This window comes from Ovis aries, chromosome 18, assembly GCF_016772045.2.
Source record: "Ovis aries strain OAR_USU_Benz2616 breed Rambouillet chromosome 18, ARS-UI_Ramb_v3.0, whole genome shotgun sequence".
Classification (NCBI taxonomy): Eukaryota; Metazoa; Chordata; class Mammalia; order Artiodactyla; family Bovidae; genus Ovis; species Ovis aries.
The window spans coordinates 20,065,084-20,089,608 of record NC_056071.1 but is presented as its reverse complement, the minus strand read 5'-3'; the positions used below and the strand labels follow the sequence as shown (position 1 = coordinate 20,089,608).

At 35.6% G+C, this 24,525-nt stretch overlaps 1 protein-coding gene across 5 annotated transcripts in view; it reads right to left on the bottom strand.

Annotated features, from left to right (window-relative positions):
• Window positions 1–24,525, bottom strand: part of FANCI (FA complementation group I) — a 63,151-nt gene that overhangs the window by 23,473 nt on the left and 15,153 nt on the right. For all 5 annotated transcript variants that reach the window (XM_060401634.1, XM_004017745.6, XM_060401635.1 and 2 more), the window contains exons 8-19: window positions 24,094–24,217; window positions 23,598–23,683; window positions 21,916–22,042; window positions 18,695–18,784; window positions 17,922–18,058; window positions 14,856–15,036; window positions 13,426–13,513; window positions 7,780–7,910; window positions 7,244–7,314; window positions 6,335–6,449; window positions 4,711–4,833; window positions 948–1,016 (exon numbers count right to left, since the gene is read on the bottom strand). In XM_060401634.1, coding sequence (XP_060257617.1) covers window positions 948–1,016; window positions 4,711–4,833; window positions 6,335–6,449; window positions 7,244–7,314; window positions 7,780–7,910; window positions 13,426–13,513; window positions 14,856–15,036; window positions 17,922–18,058; window positions 18,695–18,784; window positions 21,916–22,042; window positions 23,598–23,683; window positions 24,094–24,217 — 1,342 coding nt within the window. The remainder of the gene's footprint in view (window positions 1–947; window positions 1,017–4,710; window positions 4,834–6,334; window positions 6,450–7,243; window positions 7,315–7,779; window positions 7,911–13,425; window positions 13,514–14,855; window positions 15,037–17,921; window positions 18,059–18,694; window positions 18,785–21,915; window positions 22,043–23,597; window positions 23,684–24,093; window positions 24,218–24,525) is intronic.

Here is a 24,525-nt window from a genome sequence, read left to right as displayed (position 1 = left end):
GTGCTAAACATCAAGTACTGCTGTTATTACTACTGGTACATAATAGTCTCTTGAACTCTCTCAACATGTATTAAAAAAATATATATATATATATATAAAATCATACAATGAAATATTAGTTAGCCATAAAAAAGAATAAATTACTGATGAACCCTACAATATGGATGACCCCTGAAAACATCATGTTAAATGAAAGAAGTCAGTCATAAAAGACCACACATTGTTTGACTCCATTTATATGAAACGTCCAGATAGGCAAATCTATAGAGACAAAAAGGAGACTGATGATTGCTTAGGGGTAGAAGGTTTGAGGAAGGATGGGAAAATTAGAGGGGCGGGTAGCTAAATGGTGTGGTTTTTTCTGAGATGATAAAATGTTCTCAATTGACTATGGTGATGGTTGCGCTTTGTGAATACACTAATTCAAATAAATAATAATAAATGTCAAGAGTAAAAAGCTCTTATTCACATTAGAAACTCTTCAGCTAAATTCTTCTCATCTTGATGGTCCTCTGAAATTATTTCATAATTTGTAGCTTTTTAAAAAAGCTGAGAAATACAGAAAATAACCTAATAGACACTCATGAATATGTCACTCAGATTAAGAAATGTCAATATTTTACTGTTTTCTCCAAATCACTCTTCTTTATCAGAAATAAACATAACAGATACTACCACTGATGGCCTTTGTATAAATGGTTCTACAAAATGTCCTTCTGACTTAGGATGTTAACTGAGGTTAATTGTCAGATGATGGCAATATGGTAGACAGATAAACAGTGATTAAAATAAAACAACATGAAATAATAGCATCATGTACCCTAGGCATGTCTGCAATGTACCAGTGGACTAGTTGGGAATTATTTTACATTTTGAAAATTATGAAAAATGTCAATTACTTAATGACTTGGTACCTGTTCCCTTATATCCATGAAAATATAATTTACCTGTGAGAGCAGAGTTTGCATGACTGAATTAGCCAGCTGAGAATTCCTTCGAAGGACATCATAGAACCCCTAAAAGAAATCAGAGGACAAATAAGCTATCAGAGTTGCTAGTGATTTGGACAATCTTAACTTTAAAATATCTTTGTATTTCTTTACCTATTCTCAGCTCCCTGAAAAAAAGATGGAGGCCATATATGCTAGAGGGAGAAATAATTCAGAAAGTTTAGGTTATTGGCCTACACTAAGGTGAGATCTCTGACAATGAGAACTGGATTATCAACTGACCATAATCTTCACAACTGTTAGACATCAGGTCTCGTCTGGCTTTGGAGTACTTTTCCCCTTCTCAGACCTCATTTATTCCTCTTATCAGACATTAGCAGCCTTCCTTTTTAGGGCACTCCCCCTAGTCTCCAGTGATTCAAAAGTGCCTCCTGGACCTAAGCACCCTAATGTGAATGACTATGACATTTCTTCCCATCCAAAATTTCCCAGTCTTATTTTAAAATTGCTCAGATTAAAATCCTGGGGAGGCTTTTCTTTTCAGAACCTGAGAAAGAGGTTACACAGTTCACCAGTGAGAAACAGAAAATGAGAATTGACATCCCCCCATTTTTTTAAAAAAAACAAAGGATGATCAGCCCTAATAAGTATTAGGATATTTTATAAAAGTATAAAGGTAATAAAAAGAAAGTTTGTGGTCCTGGCACAAAAATTACAGAAAAATAAAGGCATAGCATACAAACAGAAAGACTCAGTACACATCAAAGAGGCAATATATTATATCTGAAAAAAGAAATGGGTAATCTGGGGAGAGTTGGGTCTTTATATATTAATATAAAAATTGCACAAGAATTAAGTAGTTAAACAAAAGCATTAAAAAAATAGAAGAAAATGCTAGTAAATATTCACTGGAAGGATATGGACTCTACACAAAAGAGACAGTAGGTATCTCAAAGGTAAAGATTACAACCAAACTGTAAAATCTAAATTTCTAGCTCTAAAATGATTATCATTTAAAAAAAAAAAAAAAAAGCAAATGGCAATCTGGCCTGTACTTACAAGTATGACAAAAGGTATTTATGTTAATAATACATAGAGTTTTTATAAATCAAAAGTACTGACTTAAGTCTTTGATGAATAAATGAATACCAATATCCTAACAGATTTAGGACTATGAGACATTACAAGGTAATTTTTTAAATTTGGAGCTAAATAAGGGTTGAGGGTTTCTTCTTTTTAATACAGATGACTGTGGAGAAGAGTTAACTTAGTAGTCTGAGACTGCTATCCTTGGCTGGTGGCTGTGAATCTGGCTGATAAACAGTTTCTTATACTGATATAAAACTCCCGAAACAGTGAGAAGCTTATTGTGCCTAAACTGTATAAACAATATAGTTTATGTTCTTAAAGAGGAATCTGGTTTCCTGAGACTTTACTCTATGAGCCTCTCCCTTGTGCTATTTTTTGCTTTGTATCCTTAACTATAATCTTAGTCATGAGAACAAATATATGCTGTTTTATGACTCCTAAAGAAATTTTTAAATAGAGGTGGCTTTGGGGACCACCCCCCCAATACAACAATTGTTCCAGCATTGTTTGTTAAAAAGACTATCCTCTTTCCATTGAATTACCTTGGGATCTTTGTCAAAACTCTACTGACCAACTTTATACTTTTCAATTGTGCTGTTCATCTTAGAGGTGGTTTACATTCCATATAACTTTTAGAATCAACTTCTTAATTTCTACCAAAAAAGCCTGGGATTTCACTCTATTTACAGATCTTTCTGATACTTAAAAATATTGACAATATTGAGCATTCTATTCTGTGAACATTGCATATCTTTCCAATTATTTGACTCTTCTTTCTCTCAGTGATATTTTGAGGTCTTCAGTGTACATATCTTGCATATACTTTGTGGAACCTCTCCTTAAGTATTTTTCATCTATTATAAATATTACTTTCAATTTTGAACTGTTTGTTGCTAATAAGCAGAACTATAATTGAGTATTACATGGTGACTGATCTTGTATTCTACAACCTCACTATATCATTTTTTGTAGACTTACTGTATCATTTTTTGTATGGTCTATGTACACTATGTGAATCAAGACAGCTCTACTTCATACTTTCAAATCTATGAGCCTTTATTTCTTTTTCTTGTCTTTTTGCATTGGATCAGACCTTCACTTCAATGTAGAACAGAAGTTTTGTGAACAAATATCCTGTTCCTGACCAGAGGAGAAATGCATTAAGTTCTCTCACTATTTAAATTAGATGTAGGATTCATAGACACCTTTTATTAAATTCAGAAATTTCCCCTCTAATCCTCATTTGCAAAGAATGTCTGAGATTTTTCATCACAAATGTTAAAACAAAGGTATTTTTAATCATTAAAAAAAAAAAATTCAGTGCTTGACAGCATATGCTATAGACTTTAAAATGTTCTATCTTTAACCCACCAATGTGGTCATTCACAGCGGTACATTACTGTCATTCAATGTGGTACAACAATATTCATAGTGAAAAACTGGAAGCCATAAAAATGCCCCCAAAATAAAAAAAAGTTAAATAAATTACTGTATACATAAAGAGCACTTTTTAGCATTCAAAATTATGTGGCAAAGAACATTTAATAAAATAGGAAATGCTTACAGCATAATATTAAGAGATAAAAAGCTAGAGAAGTCTATGATTCCAATTTTGTGTAAGTATGCATATGAGTGGTAGGACTAGTAATAATCAAAATTTTTTTTCAAAGTACTTTCTATATTTTTTAACAATAAACCTGAAAAATCCAATGTCAGATATGGTGCTTGGCCACTACAGTAGCTCAATAAATGCTATTTTAAAAAGGCCAAATGAAAGTATAGCTGTTCTCTGAAATGACTTGCACTTAATCTACCTGCTAGATTATCTAATGTTCTCCATCCTATGAAATATGCGTGCTGAAGCACAAAGCATACTAAATGCTAGAAATTGTACTGCAGTCTCCCATGACTGCAGGCTTTTGTTCCACTGGCTGAATTATATCCTAATTACAAGTCAGTAGTAATATTTGTTCCACTCATTTTTTGCTAATTGTACTGTCATTATGTAATCTACTCAAGACATTCTGTAAACTGTTGGAAACCAAGAGCAAAATGACAAAGAAGCTGTCTGGGGGAATTCCCTAGCAGTTCAGCGGTTAGACCTCTGCTCTTTGCTGAGGGTGTGTGTTCGATCCCTGGTCAGGGAACTAAGATCCCACCAGGCACGCAAGCATGGCCAAAAAAACCCCAAAACGCACTAAAAACACAAACAAAAAAACCCCAAGAAGTTGTTTTTATGAAAACTAAGTTGAATGTTTTGGAAATATTTAATAAAAATATCTGTAAAACTAATTTCTGATGGATTGGGGGAGGGGTAAGACAATTCTAAAAACAGGGAAAAAACTGAACACATTTAGAGGATTTCTCTACTAAGATTAAACTGGAGTATTTTTCATACTCAAAAGCAAAAGAACTCTTCCTTAAAACAAAATGCTGGTAAATTAACAGTACATTTAAATATATTTCAAATGAAAACATTTAACATGTTTCAACTATTCTTTATGCTTCCTCACCTTCAATGAATTTTTGGCTAAGCATCAACAACTAGTAGTCCTCACTGCACTAAATAAGAGCATATCCACTGTACTCTGATAAGAAAAATTATTAAAATTAAAAGGATCAGTGGAGTTGGGGAGCGGAGTACTATATCCCTTTCACCCTACTGATTTACCTCGTAAAGCATGAGTCGAACATCAGCCTGCTGACCTAAGCATCTCTTCAAACTATCCATGATCTCAAGGCAAAAGGTCTCATTGGCGACAGAATTGTAACGGCTATGGATATCCACGTGGACCTGAAAGGAAGAGAGGTCGGTTCATGTAGATCTTACCTGAGTAATAGTTCCATTAAGGGGTAAAATGAGCTGGTATTTTTGGTCAAAGAATCTTACATTTAGCTTTCCCCATATGGCAAAACCCAGAGCTGAGGCAGACATTATAATCATTATCAGGCCACGATAAGTATCTTATTCCATTTTGGAATAAGAATTTTCAAGCACTTAAAAAAAATTAACTTTCTCATTCCTTAAGATTTTCCTTGGCAATGTGGTACAACAATATTCCTAAGTCACCTACTTAGGAAGGCACACAGATTATTTTATGCCACTAGAATTTAGTAGTCATAATAAACTTGATTTTACTTAAAAGGCTAAGAATTGAGCTCTTCTGAGGGTTCTATGAACTCCTGAGAGGTTTAGAGGCAGGTAGTTTTGTTTAGATATGGACATGACAAAGAATAATACTGCCTGTTTGATTTACATAATAATTTCAGCAATTATAGACCAAGAACCCTAATCCTTACTTCAGGCATCTTAGTGAGGTAGTTAATACTGACTGAGGTCAAATCCTAGTTCTACACTTTACTGGCTATATCACTTTGGGCAAATTATTTAACCTCTCTCAGTCTCAGTTTTCCTATACTTAAAATGGGGATATTAACCATACATAAATGATATCCAGTGTTCCTAATATTTAATCTATGGCATAAGTTATAAACAAAAGTGGTGAGTTGCTGTAACAACAATAAAGGATTCCTAAAGAAACTGCTATACAGATGTCTCTTATTTACAAATCTTATTAGTACTGAATTTAAATAACAAAGACAATTTTACTGCTGCAAAGCCTAGATTATCAAATTATTGTAAAAAGCTTTGTTTTCTTAGATTACAGGTTTTATCAGGTGTGCAAATAAATAAACTATTAAAACTGAGGACAGTAACAGTATTAGCTAGAGGACTGCTGTGAAGGTTAAATGAGAAAATAAATATAAAGCACTCAGCACAGTGTCTAGCTCAGTGCTGTCCATTAGAAACACAATACAAATTACAAATGCAAGCTGTATATATAACATTAAATTTTCTAATAGCCAAATCAAAAGAGTAAAAAGAAATTGGTGAAATTTATTTTAATATTTTACTTAACCCAACATAGCCAAAATATTATCTCAACACATCATCAAAATAAAAAATTATGAGATATTTTACACTTTTATCTCACACTAAGTCTTCAAAATCCAGTGTGTGTGTTTTACATATATATACAGCACAACTCAATTTGAACTAGCCACATGTCAATCAACACACAGTTCAAGAGCCACCTTGAGGCTAGCGGCTACCATACTGAAAAGCAGTTTAACATACAGCAAATTTGCCATCAGTTAAGTGATGGCTGATGATATCATCGTCAGACCCTCAGTTTCAGGATCATCTGTACAACCAGAACACAAGTAAAAAAATCTTTACATCATCAACTCCTGCATCAGTGCACACATAAGCTGGTATGAAAAAAAGTCCTTACCTGGCTAACACCGATAGACTGACTGCACTGAGAAGACGACAAGCTGCCTAAAACTTTAAAGTTCTTCAGTAGTAGTAAAAACCCAGCAACTGCAGATTTTCGGGCATCAAGCTGGCTAGCTCAGGAACAGACAGAGAAGAAGTTACCAAACAGTACTGATTTCACAGGAATAGGCTTCTGTGTCAGAAAAACCCAGTTAGTTTTCAACAGAAAAAGAATGTGTATTAAAAATGAAGAACAGAGCAAAATAAACATACTTAAAATAAGGCATAGCTGTTCACATCAATTTAAGAAGTACCGGAATTCAGCTGAAGTTTTCATCTACTTAACCTCATGACACCATCTCTACTCTTCTCTGTCCTGCTGACCAGCCTTTGTGGGCAGTGAGAACAAGAGTCCTGAGAGGCTGCACAATGAGTTGATAACTCAAACATAAGTACTAAACAGCAAAGGAAACTGTTGATTTTCTGAGTCTAAAGGAGACTTCCCTTCTACATAGAGGAGTGCAGTGCTTGGCAACTTATAAACCATCCATCCAGAGAAACGATTCATCTTACTGAGACGACAACATACAATGCTGGCCTATCACACACACTTTTGGGAAAGGACTAACAAAAACTGTCAGCTCTACAACATGGATAAATAGCATTTGGCTGCTTACTAGTTGCTCCTCTGAATACCCATGAGTGTACTATAATATGGACAATGTGATAATAATTTGGTATTTTATCCTTAAAGTAGCAAATTCTTTCCAAAGTACTCATCTCATAAACGCTTTAAGAGATGGTACTGTCATCTCGATCGTGCATTAGGAATCTGCATGACTGCTGTACTAGAGGTAACTGCAGAGAGGACTTTAGGTAACATTAGAGAGCGTCACTTCCTAGGATCTCAGGGGATGCTACATACCTGGCAAACATGGCTTTCCGAAGGACAAGTATCAAGGAGTCTCTTATTGACATGCTGACTTTGAGAAGGGGCTGAAAGAGGAAGAATCAGTGTTAAAAACAGCAATCTGTTTATTAGCCTTAGCAATTTCTATTCAACACTGTTACCATTTGGCTTAAGAAAGCTTGGTTCCGTTTTATAAACATGCTGCAACGTTTACTGCACTGAGTAATAAGGCCAGTTCACACTAACGCTAAATTGAAACCAGTCATGAATACCTTTATATCTATTGTCTTCAATTAATAATTTCCTAAGGGCCTTTCAGTTACTTCACTGATTCGAAACAGAATCAAAGGAGAGAGAATAGTACTATGAAGAGGGGATAAACTTGGAAAACAGACCCTAGCTCAGTGCTTCTGCTCTTTTAATAGAAAGTTCTGTCTTAGAATCAAGGGAAATAGGATTTCTTATACATATGTAATTATGAAGAAATACATCAGACTTCCACTGAACAGTTCAACCTTGCTCATGAGCTACTTAGGAGTCAAAAGACTTACCTGCACTGCCTTCAGCAGTCCTTGTACGGTTTGAACGGGCAGAAAAGACAAATAGTCAAAAGTTTCTATAACTTTAGATGAGCAGCTTTGAAGAACTAACGGTGAATACTTGATGATATCTGAAAGTAGGTCTGAAAAATGGAAGCTATGATCAGTTGCCTCAAATAACTAAAGAGGTTTTAAATAAAAGGAACATAAATATGGAAAAAGAAATGGTAAAAAAGTTTTTTCCTCCTTTCTCAAGTAAGTCAAGTAATATACATTTCTGCTGATCCTATATACTGAAAGGTCAATGGTAACCAGATACTTTTCAAAAATTTTATGTCTAAAAGAAAGGAAGAAACTCATTATAGTGCCTGAACAACCAGCACACATTGTCTTCATATTTCCAAGCTGAAATAAATCAAATATTTATTAATTTTTATTATAAACAAGCATAATTATATGGTCCTACAAGGAATATACAGAAATACAAAACATGGTCTCTCTTCCTTCAAGAATGATAATTTAGTTGAAAATCAAGAAAAATTTTTTTCTTTTTTTTTTTTATTTTATTTTTAATTGGAGGTAATTACTTTACAATATTGTGCTGGTTTCTGCCATACATCAACATGAATCAGCCACAGGTATACTTTTGTTTCCCCACTCTGGAACCTCCCTCCCACCTTCCAAGAAAAAAATATTTTAAAAGAATGAAAGAAGTAACAAAATCATATCAAGTATCTAATAATTCCAAACACTGTTCACTGTCTATGAAACAGTAGAGAATTTAAATAGGAGTGTAAAGAGTGATCATTATGGGATGGTATGCTTTAGGTGAGCAAAGAGGAAAAGGAAATTTAAGTTAGATTCTAAAGAATGCACAAAGAAACAGGAAAAAGTCCAAGTAAAAGTACAGGAAGGTAAGTCAGTGTAAGACATATACAAAGGATGGTGGGGAACTCTGTGGAGGTGGGATGAAGGATTCAGAAAAGTAAATAACAGAAGTTAATGTTGGAAAGTGAGGTTCAAATTGTCAGGGACTTTTTTGGGTTTTTTTGGCCATGCCTTGTGGCATCTGGGATCTGAGTTTCAAAATCAGGGATGAACCCAGGTTCACATCAGTGAAAGCACCAAGTCCTAACCATCGGACAGCCAGGGTATTCCATCAAGAACCTGAAATAAGAGGATAAAGACCTGGTAATTTATGAAAGAAGGTACCGGTGATTTCTGGGTGACAGACAGATGTTTTGGGAATACTGTTCTGGTAGTAATTTGCAGGGTGAACTGCCGCAGAAAGAAAAGAAAGCAGGGAAACCAGTTAGGAAGCTGTTGCAGTAGTCTAAATGGAAGGTTATAAGGCTGGGAATTAGACAAATTGATGTCTGTGTATGGAAGGGAAGGTATAAAAAAGAAGATAAAAACTATGAGGGAAAGAATGAGAGAACTTAGGTACCAAATGTATTCCAGAAGATTAAAAGAAATTCTAGCCCCTGGGACTCAGACATCCATGTTTCACATAACAGAAATACAGACAAAGGAAAGAGGAGGTTGTTTGAAGGAAACAGTATTACATTTGAAATAAAATTTAAAAAAAAAAAAAAAAAGCTAAATGGAAAACAGCTAGCAGGAATGAAGGCACTCAGGCACTGAACTAAGCAAATAGTCCTGACATAAAGATTTGGGAGCCACTCCCACAAAAGCCCACCCCCACCCCGCAAAAAAAAAAAAAAACCCCTCAAATCATGAGAACAGAGGTGATGATATCTACAGGTAAGAGAGTGTATAAAAACAGAAAGAGACACTTTCTACCACGATGGAGTAACACTAACCAGAGTTATCTTCACTTTAAACACCTACAACAAAACAAGCCTAATTATATGAAACAACAATTTTCAAACACTAGATAATAAGCAGTACAGAAAATGATCCCTGAGAGTGGGAAACACATGAGGAGAGGCTTACAATTGTCCAATGTTACTGCCTGGAGAGCTTCTAGGCAGGAACACAGAGAAGAGAAAACTCAGAACCCAGTGGTTTTCCTGAGCTAAAGAGACAGAGTTGAGAATTCAGGAAAGCCAAGGCAGCTAGCACTAGAAAGGAAAGGGCTGCAGTGAAAGTACCTTGGAGATGTGCAGGGAGCTCTCCCTGTATGTGAGCTGAGTGCTAGTGAGTACATGCGTGTGAAAAAACGACCTGAGTAAAGCTAAAAGTTACTGGCAAGGAGTAGGCACATCCATTCTCTGAGGTCATAAAGGGCAGGAAACAGTTCACATTCACAACACCCACACTGTACACACCTCATAATACACAAGGAGTGTTGCTTTAATTGTAGCATCAAGTTGGCCCTAGATTAAAAGCTGTCTGGTCTTTCATAACACAACATAGAAATAATCATCAAAAGGATTAAATACTTTCCAAGAAACAAGTGAAAGTGAAGTCGCTCAGTCGTGTCCGACTCTTTGCGACCCCATGGACCGTAGCCCACCAGGCTCCTCCATCTATATAATTTTCTAGGCAAGAGTACTGGAATGGGTTGCCATTTCCTTCTCCAGGGGATCTTTCCAACCCACGGATCAAACCCAGATCTCCCGCATTGCGGGCAGACGCTTTACCGTCTGAGCCACCAGGGAACTTAAAGCTCAAGAATATTTGAAGGAAAAAAAAATCCAGCAAATCAACAATGTGAAACTCACAAAGTCTGCCATCCAATCAAAACTTATTCATGATGCAAAGAAGCAGGAAAACAGAACTCATGATGAAGACAACATAAATCAACAAAAACATATCAGAAACAACACAATGATAGAATTAGCAGACCAAACTTAAATAACACACTTCTAAATAACCCATGGGTTAAAGAACAAATCACAAGACAAATGAAAAAGTATTGGAATGGAATGAAAATAAAACACAAAATTTACAGGATGCAGCTAAAGCGAAGTTCAGAGGGAAATTTACAGTGTAATGCCAGTATTGAATGAAAAGAGAAAGACCTCAAATTAATAACACACGCATTTAAGCAAAGGTAGCCCAGACTAAACCCGAGGTAAGTAGAAAGGACCCAAAAGAGCACACAAATCAATAAAACTAAAAACAGGAAAACAACAGAGAAACTCAATGAAATGAAAAGCTGGTTCTTAGGGAAAAAAAAATCAATAAAACTGATAAACTTCTTGCTGATAAATACAGTATTCCAATACTATTGTATTTTATGGACTCTGAAATCTAAAATTTTCATGTATCAAGAAATATTCTTCTTTTGATTTTTTTCACCCACTTTAAGAAAGCAAAATGAACCCAATGCAAGCAAGAGGAAGGAAATAATAAAAACCAAATTTGGTGAAATTGAAAATAAAAGAACAACAGAGAAAATTCAAACTAAAATCTCATTCTTTGAAAGGCTGTAAGCTGACAAGTTTCTAAGCCAAATTGATAAAGAAAAAAAGACAAATCACTGATATCAAGAATGCCCGAGTTTGCAGATAACGTGATTTCTATGTAAAACATCTTTAAGAATTGCTGAAAAGCTACTAGAACTAATAAATGGGTTTACCATGGCTGCAGGCGGTAAGATCAACTTTAAAAAAGCAACTATTTCTACATGACAACAGTTAACAATCACAAATTGAAAAAATTTTTAATACTATTTACAACAGTGTCAAAAAAATGAAATAGGGATCAACTGACAAAAGATACACGATACACGCACTAAAAATATAGAACAGTGTTGAAAGAAATTGAAGACCTAAATAAATGCAGAGATATATTGCATTCATGAGTTAGAAGACTCAATATGGTTAAGATGCCAATTCTCTTCCATATTAATCCATAGATTTGAGGCAATCTCCATCAAAACTTGAGCAGACTTTTTATAAAACTTGACAAACTGATTAGAAAATTTACTTGGAAATATAAAGGACCTAGAATAGCCAAAATTATTTTGAAAAAGAACAAAGTTATAGGACTTACACTACTGATTCTAAGATTCACTATGAAGCTATAGCAATCAAGACATAACATAGCTCACTGGAATAGAAGATTCCTAAAATAGATCCACACATTATATAGTTAGTTGATTTCAATAAAGATGCCATAGTAATTCAATGAAGGAAAGATAATCTTTTCAAAAAACTGTGCTGGAACAATTGGATAGCCATAAGCAAAAGAATGAACTCTGTTATATCACACCATACACAGAATTTAACAAAACTGGATCATACATCTAAGTACAACAGATGAAAATATAAAGTTTCTAGTAGAAAATATAGGAGAAACCTTAGGGACCTTGGATTTGGCAAAAAAATTTTTTAAATACATGACACAAAAAGCAGGAACTATACAAAGAAATTGATGAACTGATAAAAATATCTGCTCTTCAAATGACATTGTTACAAAAATTAAAAGTCAAACCACAGACTATGAGAAAATATTTGCAAAACATGTATCTGACAAAGGATTTGGAAAAATCTCAAAATTATGCTGAAAAAGCCAAACCAAAAGGAAAAAGAAAAAAAAAAAAAAGGTATATTGTAGGATTCCATTTATACAAAATGTTTAAAATCTATAGTGACAGAAAGCAGACCAGACTAGATAGGAGGTCAGGGAAGGAAAAGAGATGCAAGAACAAATCAGAAAAAGGCGCCAGGGAACATCCTGGCAGACAGGGAGGGTCATGGGCTTCCCCAGTGGCTCAGCAGGGGAAGAATCTGCTTGCAACGCAGGAGATAAGGGCTCAACACCCAGATTGGGAAGATCCCCTAGGGGAGGGCATGGCAACCCACTCCAGTATTCTTGCCAGGGAAATCCCATGGACAGGGAGCCTGGCAAGCTATAGTCCAGGAGGTTGCAAAGAGTTGGACATGACTGAAAACTTAGCACACACACAGATATGTTCTTTTTGACTATGGTGACAGTTTCCATTTCACGGGTGTACACATACACCAAAAGTCAAACTCTTACACTATAAATATGTGTACATTACTGTACCTCACTGTATTTCAGTAAAGCTGAATGTCAAGAAAGAAAAGAAGCAGAATGAAATGTCAAGCACAGAACTTTGGAGAACCTTGACATTTAAGGACAGAAGAAAGGATAGAAGAAAGAAAACCAACCTCTAAGAAGAAAGAAAAACTGAGCACAGGCAGGATAAAAGATGCAAACTATTACAGTTATCAGAGACCTTCAGGAGAGTTATAAGTAGTGTAGAATGAAAAGGAAATTAAGAAAGCTGGTGATTAAGATGAGTGGATTTAGGCATTAGGAAATATGTATTAAAAAAACAAAAAATTCAGAGGTCACCAAAGAGACCAAAGAGGTCACCAAATGGCCACTGGTCACTCTGACCAATGAAGCCAGAATGTCAAGGGTTAAGAGAGTGGGAGGTCAATAAGTAGACAGCAGAAGGACAGCACTCACTTGACAATTATTAAAACAAAAAAGAGAGAAAGTTGATGCAAAGTAGAAGTTTCACTCATTAGTTATATGCTCCTTTCCTTCTTGACAACCACAGATAATATAAATGAATTTATATTTTACTGGCATCATAATCAAAGACGTTGTATTAATCTACTATATCATTAAGGTTTTTTCCCAGGATCCAAAACATTATGACATTTAAATAAAAATATTCCTGACAACTTTTTCCACCCTTTCAAAGTTCAATACCTAGGAAATGACTGATGGGGGAGGATGCTCTGGTAACAACCCTGTTGAGGACCTGCTCCAGAATTTCTTGTCTGATCATCTCATGGATCTAAAAGGAAAGAATCAATAAAATATTCCTTGGTGACCTTCAGCTTACAACTGTATTAATATCTATTAGGCAGAATAAAGAATAGTTTGAATATGGGTAAAACTGGACTGCTTATTTCAAAGACAAACATTATGTGGATCATCTGGAAAGAATCATTCAATTCAACTCTCATCCTATATTCAAATGATTCATTAACCAGGCAAACTTTTATTAGCCTAAAAGAGAGATCACATGTAAGGTCCAACAGCAAACAGGAATAATTCTACCTAGGTATCTACTATATGTCAATGTCCATATTTCTGACAGTATGCACAACTTTCATATTAAAAGCCAATAAAAAACCCTGAAAATCTAGAAAATCTTCACCAACCCTGTCCTCAGTTTCTAGAAGCAAAGTAGTTGCCTTAAAAAAGATCTGTTTGAATTTTTACTTGAACTTTAGCTAAATTTCATACCTGAACTTGATTACTTTCAGTAGAGACTGATTTCTTTCAGACTCTGGACTAATAATTTGATTATTAGTAAATTCTATGTTCTACCGACACCGTGACAAAGCCAACAACTGTGTGAACCAAGCAGAACCTTGATTTAAAAAAAAAGACTAATTTTAAAACAAAAAATATTAAGTCTCTTATTCTAAGAATGTTTTAAAATCAGATTACTGTTAAACAGTCATGTGTATCTAACACACAACCCTCAAGGACTATTATATAGTATTTACTTCACTTCTGAATCAGAACATTAGATTTACATTTAAAATGACCTCCACATAACACTGTTAGCAGATACTTTTGGTGTGTAGATACACTGAAGAATGGATGTCAAGATGACTTAGAGAAATCACTAGCAAAGCAAATTTGTTTAGCCTCAGATATGATCTTACTTAGACTGAGATAACAGTCATAATATGGTAATGAATTAAAAGAATATGAATTTCCCATTTGGGGTTCTTCAAAAACAATAAACCAATAGGCATGATTCTTCAAGTTTGATGTTCTACAGTGACCTAAAATATTATATTTTGTGTAAGGGAATAAAAAAAAATCCAGAAATGATTTACTGCTAGAGGAAGAAGAGGAAATCATAAGGAAGTTAATCTATATTCAAACTTCTAAGAAATGGTCAGAAAGAACAGAAATTAGAATAGATGAAAAACTCAGATAAAGAGTGAGAAAGTATTTCATCAAACTGCATCTATTAATGTTTCAACTATTATCCCAGTTTCTGTTCTGGGAAACTGCTACCTACTCAAATTGTCCAGTCCCCCAAACTCCCAGGTGAATGCCCTATTTATAATATAATACAACAAAACGAGGGAATGGTTGCTAAACTCAAGTCTCACCTTGAAAGTTTCCAATAGGATATCAGCTCCCAGCTTACAAGCATGCTGGTTTGGCATTCTAGAAAGACCTGAGCTGGTTTCAGCAGTTTTTCCATCAGGAATCCTCTTTGGCCCATAGGAATCCATTAAAAGGAAGCCAAATTCTACCAAGCCCTGAGTAACATGATCCCAACTATGAACACTGCAGGAAAACAAAGTTCAGTTAGGAAGAAAACCTTTACAGAATACCTTACCTCTACATTCTTTGCCATGTTAAACATTTCCCAAACTTGACCTGTATAACCAACACTCCACATGAGTCTTTCCTTTTCATGTACCCTTAATCTGGCAAAAATCTGAATTTTTGAAGGATCAGTAATGGGGAATTGGTAGGCAAGCAATCTCTACCGACATATCACCATGAAAATCCAGAAACTATGGAACATGAAGCAACATATGGAAGAAACTGGAATATTTCAGTGTACAGATCATTAGAGACTGATATTCAAGATTTCATGACTACATGTTAATTTCTGCTTCTACTATTCCCCTCATGCCAATAACAACACTTATATACATATGCTTACAAGTTTGTCTTCCTCTCTAGATTGAGATTCTCTCAATCAGTGTGGATAGCACACTGTAGTCATATTTTTGCTCATAGAGCCTAGCACAAATTCTGGCATATAGAAGGTACTCGGTAAATATTTATAGTAGGAACATTTATATTCATATTAATTTCATATTCATATTTATAGTAGGAATTGGACTGATGAATGACTAGATTTCAAAAGCATGAAATAAAACTACAACCAACCTTTGGAAAGCAAGAGAATCCCTGGTGATTTTATACCACTTAATGTTACCCAGTATAGTGGAAATCATGTTTATAATAACCTTTATATCATTACATCTACCTGCTAAACAGCAACAAATTATAATGCAGCATTAAAGAATAATCCCTAGTCACACTCTAGGGATCTGGGATCAAGACAATAAAATGAGTACATGCTCCATTTTTCCCAACCTAAATACCCACAAATGACAGAAAGGATAGATATAACCATGTGTGACTGTCTATATGTGGTGCATACATACAATCCATGATAACATGGAAAAATCAGAGGTGCTTTGACTGTCCAGAAATTATGAGGAACCCTTAAAAAATGAAAGTATCAGAAGGAAAGAAGAAATCATAGACAACATTATGCAGACTGAAAGGGTGCCTCCAAAAGCAGATGCCAAGGGCAGCTATGCTGGGAACTGGAAGGAACCCTGGGGCAACTTTTGTGGTGACTGGCTAGGATACCCCTGAATGAAGTTCAGTACACAGCAGCCTTCTCCACCTTCTTCTCCAAAACCTCACTGCATCTGAGGCCTGAGAGGCAGAGCAGCACTCTGAGAGGATGACAACATGCTGGAGGATTAGGGAGACACCATACCTAGAAGATTAGCCCCTGGTACATCCTCCTGCTATCCTCAAATCACTGAGGTAGAGTGTGTTAAATAAATACAGCACTCTCAGACAAACTAATGGGGAACATCAAGTACAATAATAACGAAATAAGCAATCACCAAATACAAGAAAATAATACCACCAGGAAAGAGAAACATCAAACTCAACAAAGAGAACCAACCCTACAGGAAAAGATTAATGGAACAAATAGAAGATTTTAAAAGTCTAATGAATATTCTCAGAAAAAAGAGAATATTATTGCAGGAAACAAAAAAATAAACTGTTATGAAAAAACAACCAGGTAGAAATTTTGGAAATAAAAAACATGATGGATAGAGTGAAAACCTCAACAGATGGCCTAAGAATAAAATGCGCAGAACTGAAGAAGTAACTAAAAAGTGAACTAAGGAGTTTTTATTTTATTTTGGCTGTGTCAGGTGTTAGCTGTGGCATGCGGGATCTAGTTCTCTGATTAGGAATCAAACCCAGGGCTCCTGCATTGGGAGCATGGAGTCTTAGCCACTGGACCACGAGCGAAGTCCCAGGAATTTTTGTAGAACTTGACATAAAAAGACAAAAATACAGAAAGTATGAAAGAAAAATTGAGACATAGTATACACAGCAAGACATTCCAAGAGAAAAAGGAGAGAGTACTCAAAAAAAATAAAAGAAGAAAACATTTCAAGAGGAAATACATGAATCCTTATAGCGGAAGGGCATACCAAACACCAAGCAGAAATCAGATGGGCCAAAGTATAAGATTCAAAAGATAAACGTAAACAAAGAAACCAGTAAAATAATGAAGTCTAAGTAAGTATTGCTTGTTAGTAATAATGTTGAACAAGAAGGAAGTGGAGAAATTGTGCTATGCACTAAAGTTCTCATTTTGGAGAGAAGAGGCAGTTACAATCCGTTTTGCTACAAAATGTCTTAACTGTAACGTGAAAGAGTTCACATGTGACTGGTACAGACGGGAGTAAGTATAATCTAGAAGTTGTATTGGTTCATAGGTGATTTTTTTCCTAGTACATTAATGTTTTGCACCTTCAAATTATCTGCAGGTAAGCACAGAAATTGTCAACAGAGCTAAATTCAGCAAACCAAAACCACAAAAAAAGCATGACTCAGTAAAGACTGTTATAACAGCTGATGTATATTCTGAAATACAACATTAACCATGAAAATAACAACCAGGATGGTAACCAGTTTTTTTTTTTCTATTTGGTTAAAGATAGATTTGCCTAAAACTGCTAATCAGTTGTCTAAAACTACTAATTCAATTCCATCCATCAGCCCCAAACTCCAACAGTTACAGTAAACAAAAATGTTTTTTATTTACCTAAAAACCCAATGAAGACTTAGACCAACCGAGTAGTAACAGCATGAAAGGAGCAAGGGTACCTACTTTAGTTTCGTATTCTTGCTAACAAGGTGGCCAAGAAGTTAGGCCTTGGGATTTAAGAATCTGTTGATACAGGGAAGTCTGCTTGATCAATTTTAAGGGATTTAAACCTTGATATGTGAAGTCAACAGCTACAGTCAACAGTTTTCTCTGATGGGCCATAAGTATGGTACCACACTGCATTTTCTAGCACTAAATAGCTTACAAACCTTATGGTTCATAAACTTACCTATTATTTACCACTTCCAAGATCATGGTTGAAATACAATATCCATGAGGAAATAGATTCTGAATATATTTTGAGCCTTGGAGAAGCTGAAGATCCTTAAAGCTTTTTATAACTGAAGACTTTAAAAAGTCAAACACCTAACATAAAGAAAGAAATAGGAAAATGAAGCAAAAAATGTATAGCCCATACTAAAGAATCTTAACCCTGTAACTGTTCCTACTTGCTGCCACACACTCATATCCCTACAACTGTTTCACTAGATGAGCATGATGCAAAAATTATAACTTTCAGTGAGAACTTCAAGGAGCTGAAGACATGCCTGACTTGATAGAAAAACGGCTAAAAATCAGTATTACCCACACTCAGGGAAACACATATGAGAAAAAAGGGTAAAGGATTTTATATTTTCATTCTTGCAAATAACCTATTCTCAATAATTTCAACTTGGTCAAGGAATATTTCTTAGAAAGCTACAACATAATATGACTGCTATGAATACCCAGCTAAACTTGCCATTCTTGCTACCTGGACTGTGTGATGTTCCCACTGCTATTCCCATCTTAGGCCCTGGCTTGCCACATAGTCAGAAACGGAAGTATAAATCAAGTATCTGAAGAAATCTTCAAGCAGCTCCCAGAGGAGAGTGTGGGCCTACATTCTTACAGGGGAATTTGCTGCTGGCAGGATGCAAGTGAAATTGTTTAGGCAAGGATAAACAGGCTACTATACTCCTTATCAACTACAGAAGGAAATCAAAAGTCACTCATAAATACCTGTTCCTCAAATCTTTGGATTCTTGTTACAGAGAGCAAGAGGGCGATGCTGAAAGGACAAATACTGCTGAAATCTCCTTGTTGTGCTGCCTAGAACAGATAAACCGAAAAGAAGTCATAACTTACATCTGAAAAATACAACATATCCTACTTAAAAACAGGTCCTTAAGTGGATCAGAAACCTAAACCTAAGAGCTAAAACTACAAAACTTTCAGGACGTCCCTGGCAGTCCAGCAGTTAACTCTTTGTTTCCAACTCAGGGAGTGCAGTTTCAATTCCTGGTTGGGGAACTAAGATTCCACATAACACAGTATGACCAAAAAAAAAAGCCTATAAAAACTTTTAAAAGGAAACACAGCAGAAAATCTTCAAGACTTTGGATTAAAGATTTCTCAGATACAATGCCAAAAATATAATTTATGTAAGTAAAAAACTGATAAACTGGGCCTCATTAAAAATAAAAACTCTGGTGCTTCAAAAGAAACACCATTAAGAAACAAGCCAAGGACTGAAAAAAATATTTGCTAATTACATACACGATAAAGGACTTGTACCCATAATATGCAAAGAAATCTTAAAACTATCTAAGCCATGCGATCAAAAAATGGGGAAAAGATTTGAGTAGACATTTCATCAAAGATCGTTGTTGCTGTTCAGCTGCTAAGTCATGTCTGACTCTGCAATACCAAAGATATTAGAATGGCCAATAAGCTGTTTTATAGCTATTAGAACAGGTATAAAAAAACAGTAACAAATATTGGCCAGGATGTGGGAAAAAAAGGAGTCCTCATACAGTGCTGGTGGCTATGTAAAATGTTGTAGCCACTTTGGAGGACAGTTTGGTAGTTTCTTTAAAATATAAACATAAATGTATTACAAAACCCAGAAATTCTACTGGTAGGTATCCATCAAGAGAAGTGAAAAACATATGTCCCTACACAAAGACATGCATTTGGATATTCACAGCAGCATTATTCATAATAGCCAAAAAGTAAACACAACTGCAACGCCCATCAACTGGTGGACAGCTGATCAATGGACACACACACACACACAGTGGAAGACTATTCAACAACAAAAGAGAATGAAATACTGATAAATGCTACAACATGGATAAAAACCTTGAAAAATTATCCTCAATGAAAGAAGCTATACACAAAAGATTATATATTAAATGATTTCATTTATATGAAATGTCTGGGAAAGGTAAATCTATAGAAACAGGCATGAAGGATCTTACAAGGTGATGAAAATGTTCCACAATTGAATTACGATGATGATTGTTGCACAACTGGGTAAACTTATGAAAAATCACTGAATTATACTTTAAAATGAGTGTATTCTACATTACATAAATTATAACTCAATGAAGTTAAAAAGTAGGTTTTTGAGCCCTAAAAGAAATGGTAGACAACAAAAGAAAAAATAAATCAAAGATGAATAAAACAGAAAACCAACAAACAAAAATAAAGCAGTAAACAAATACAAAGCTGGTTCTTTGAAAAGAACAGTTACTAGAAACCTAAATAAAAAAAGAGTAAATAGACACAGAGAAGATAAAGGAGCTTTAAAGGCTACTTTTCACGTTTGGTCTTTAAATATCTTCTCCTACAAAAGGGACCTGAGGCTCCTTGGAGAAATCAGATGCGATAAAGAAAGTACAGGTGTGTTTTGGATAGCTTATGCCATGAAAGTGCTCAAGACTAACAGGGCCATGTCAGAAGGACACATAAGCCAAACCTCAGGGATCCAAATGGCCAAATATGGATCATTCTGGGTACTGTTTATGAGTACATGGAATTTTAAAAGGTTCATGGTTGCATAACAATATTCAAAAAAATAGAGGGAGGTGTGGGGCTCTTTTCACAGAAAACCAACTAGAAGGAATGACCAATAAAAACTTCTGATTTTAATTCTACCATTTGCAACTCCCAGTATAATTACTGATTTAGGACAAGAATCATTAATAGATGGGAAAACAAAATCCACTGTGTGAAAGGTTGCTAAGGAAAGGATTTTCACGTCTCAAATTATGAGCCCATGGATTAATTTCTAATTACAAAGGGAAACATTTATCTTTGCAAGTGAAGAAAACTGCTGGTCCTTGTCTTAATAAAACGATTTCGCTAAGATTGCCTGATACTATAAGCCTTTTGACGTGATGTAATAGAATAGTGATGGCAAAATAAAGCCTCTGGGACAAATCTAGCTCACCACCTATTTTTGTACAGCCCATGAGCTAAGACTGCTTTTCACGTTTTTAATTGTTGAGGGGAAAAAAGTCAAAGGAGTAATAGTATTCCATAACACATGAAAATTAAACAAAATTAAAACTCAGTGCCCATATAGTTTCACTGGCCCACAGCCACACTCAAGCATTCATGTGTGGTCTCCGGCGGCCTTCTTGCTACAAGAGTGGTGCAGCGGTGACAGAGGCCATGTGACCCGCAAAGCCTGAAATAGTGTATCTGGTCCTTCAGAGAGAGTTTGCTGACTCCAACAAGAGAAAAAACACAACAGCACTTGTGACATATTCTCACCAAAAATGTTTAACTTGAATCTAATCATGGGGAGACAATGAGACAAACCTGACAATGTGAGACACAAGAAAACTGGGCAGGATTCTTAAAAAATTCAATAAAAAGGTATTAATCCTTATCTTACGAGACACATGGGGAGATATTCAGGCACTGAAGTGTCACTATTTCTTCCTTTAAATGGTTCAGAAAAAATATACTTGAGAGAGGTGAGATAAGGTAAATGTAGCACAATAGAGTTCAAAACATTTCTAATTTTTACCTTACTACTTCACAAAAATTTAAAAATGACTTAGCTCCACAAAACTCCATGATTTACTATGAGGAGGAGACAATTTCCCCAATTTGCAGATAAGGAAACAGGTCAAGAGTGAAGTTCATATAATAATGGAGCTAAGGCTAAATTTTGAGTTTCCTACAGAACAGTCTTCATCTTTAAAAAAACAAACAAAAACACTAGAACACTTAAGGTTTGGTTTTAAAAAGGGACTTGCTTAAAAATGTAGTGGTATCATGTATCTTCCACTTTCAAAGTTAAAAAAGAGACCCTCTAGACCCAGGGTCATTCTACAGTATTTCTATGTATTGGTTTCCAGTCATTAAACGGCATAAAAAGAGGCTTGAGTTCAAACTTCCTTGTTTCATAAAGAGATCCTGGATCACCTTAAGAGTCTGATTACTACCTTTAAGTGTTTCAGGAGTTCTCTGCCTAGCTCAAAATCCAACTTGATGGCAAACACAATGTGTAGAATAATGGTGCCTTCCACGTGACGAAGTTCATCCAATGGTACAGTAACAAGATCCAAGTACCTAAAAGATTCAACAGAAAGGTTTGAGCTATAGCTTGACCAAGAGACAACGGTGCATTTGCTCATATGAACGAATAGAAAAACTCAGGCTGAACTAACAGGATCACTGGAGGCATGCAGAAAGTACAAAATCTACTGTCTTATTCTCTGCTCCTTCTCATGAAACTTCTTGAATGAACTGTCTATGGTCATTATTTCCACTTGTTTACCTCTCCCCAGTTAAATCCAACTCAATTAGGCTTCCATGCCCTCCCTAACCTCCCTTCCAATGCTATTTGATTATCCTTGCAAGGGCTACAAATGACCTCTACATTGTCAAAACCAATAATCAAGTCTCATCCTAATTAAAGCCTCAGTAGATATGACACAGTTGGCCCCCTTCTTTCTGGAAACATGTTCTTCTCTTAGTTCCTGGGGCACTGTCACTGGCCTCAAATTATTTGTGCTGGCTCATCCTTCAAGTGGTAGAATGCCTCTGAAAGTTCAATCTTGAGTTCCTTTTCTCTTTTCACAACTTCCCCAGGGACCCTAAAGAGCCTGCAGGCTTCAGTTCCTTCCAATCTGTATCTCTGGTCCCAACCTCTCCCTGAAACTCCAGACTGTCTGCTCAGCACCTTCATATAAAATACTAATACATATCTCAAACTTATATGGTAAAAACTGAGCTTATTCTCCTCTAAATCTGCTTGTTCTGTCAGTCTTTCCTAACTCAATACACAAGAACAACTTCTCATCAACTGCTCAAGTAAAATAACTTAAAAGTTATTCCAGGTTAGTAGACTGAGATAGGATTAAAAGCACAAATGTTGCAGACAAATTGCTTGCATTCAAATCGCAGCTCCATCAATTTATGGCTATATAACCCCAGGAAACCCCTTCTCTCTCTGTGCCTTGGTTTCTCCATGCATAAAATAGAGAGAAAATGAAGTTGCTGTGCAGTTTAAAGTGCTAAGAACAGTACTTGGCACACAGCAAGCATTCTACAAATATTTGCTTCAGAAACTCTTTTCCAGCCATTCCGTGCTGTGTCCTGCCTTTGGACTAACTGTTCCACTGAGAAAGTTCTTTTCCTTGAGCTATATACTACGGCTCTTATCCTCCAGGCTTCCGGTAACACAGCACCTTCTCAGAGGTCTCCCTGACCACCCAACCTAACGTAGCTACGCTGTCACCGTCACATCATCCGCTTGAAACGTATGCATAGCCCTTTCCACTCTAATACTTTTCTTGCCATTTCTTTTTTTTTCTCTTCTCATTAAAATTTCTCCATGAGAGTAGGAACTTTGACTAGTTCATCACTGTCCCAGGTCCAACAGCTTCTGGCACAGAATAAACACTTAATGCCTTTGAAGTCTGTAACTACAGTCATTAATGCTGTTTTCCAGGAAAGATTAAAATAAAAGAGTTGAGGAGACTACACTATTTTTTAAACTTTTTACTGATCAACTAAGGGGACTAGCAAAATTCTATACTGAGGGGAAGGTAGGGACTGAAGAGTTAGATAATGAGATGATGAATTTGGAAAAATGATTTTATTTCTATACTCTTTGACTCACTCATCATCACTTTTTTCCTCATTGTGTTGCTGATCTAGCTTGTTGAAGAAAGCTATGATTCCTCCCAAGACCCTCTTTCGGCTTCCCTGAAAAAGAATAAAACAAAATAAATAAGGGCAAGTTAAAGTACTTTTCAGCTTGAAGAATTTTCGAGTATGAATTTAAATAAATTATAAGCTAGACTCACACTAAGAATTTAGAGAACACTTTCATAAAAACTTTTTGAAATTGAGTTTGAAATACATCTTAATATCAGACTCTCAGGGGCCTACAATCCACCCTTTCAGAGCTCTTCACCCCTCTTCCTACCACACACACGAGACCAGAGATAATACACATTCACTCTGGCTGAGGACCATGACATTTTTAGTAGACCAAATTGTCATACGTGAAATGAAAGTTTCTATGTCCTAGTACATAAAATAAACAGTATGAATAAGCTGAATGGTACTAATTGGTCATTATACCAGAGTTTAAAAAAATATTTTATTTATACCTTTGAGGAGAGAACCAGAAGCTGATAGACCAAGGGTGGTATTTCTTGAAGATTCAATTTGGAGAACACCTTAAACACTTTTTCCACCACGAATTCCACTTCTTCTGCAGTCAGAGGGACAGCCCTGTGGATCAAAGATTCTAAAGGTTACAAACTAATTTGGGAGATATCAGAATACTGTTAATTGCCTCTTTTGATTTTTCTCTAATGGAGAACCTTAAAGGAAACCAATAACCTTACCTCAGCAAAGTTATCTTGGAAAAAAACATAAAGTTATACTTTAAATAAGAAATTAAAGCAAAAAAGGGTGGGGGGAAATCTTGTAATAGAAAACAGAGGTATCAAATACTCTTAGGAAGAGTGGTATTTGAGCTTACTACATTTCAATTTCTAGCAGGTAAGTTCTCACAGCAGGATTAAAAAAGAAGGGAA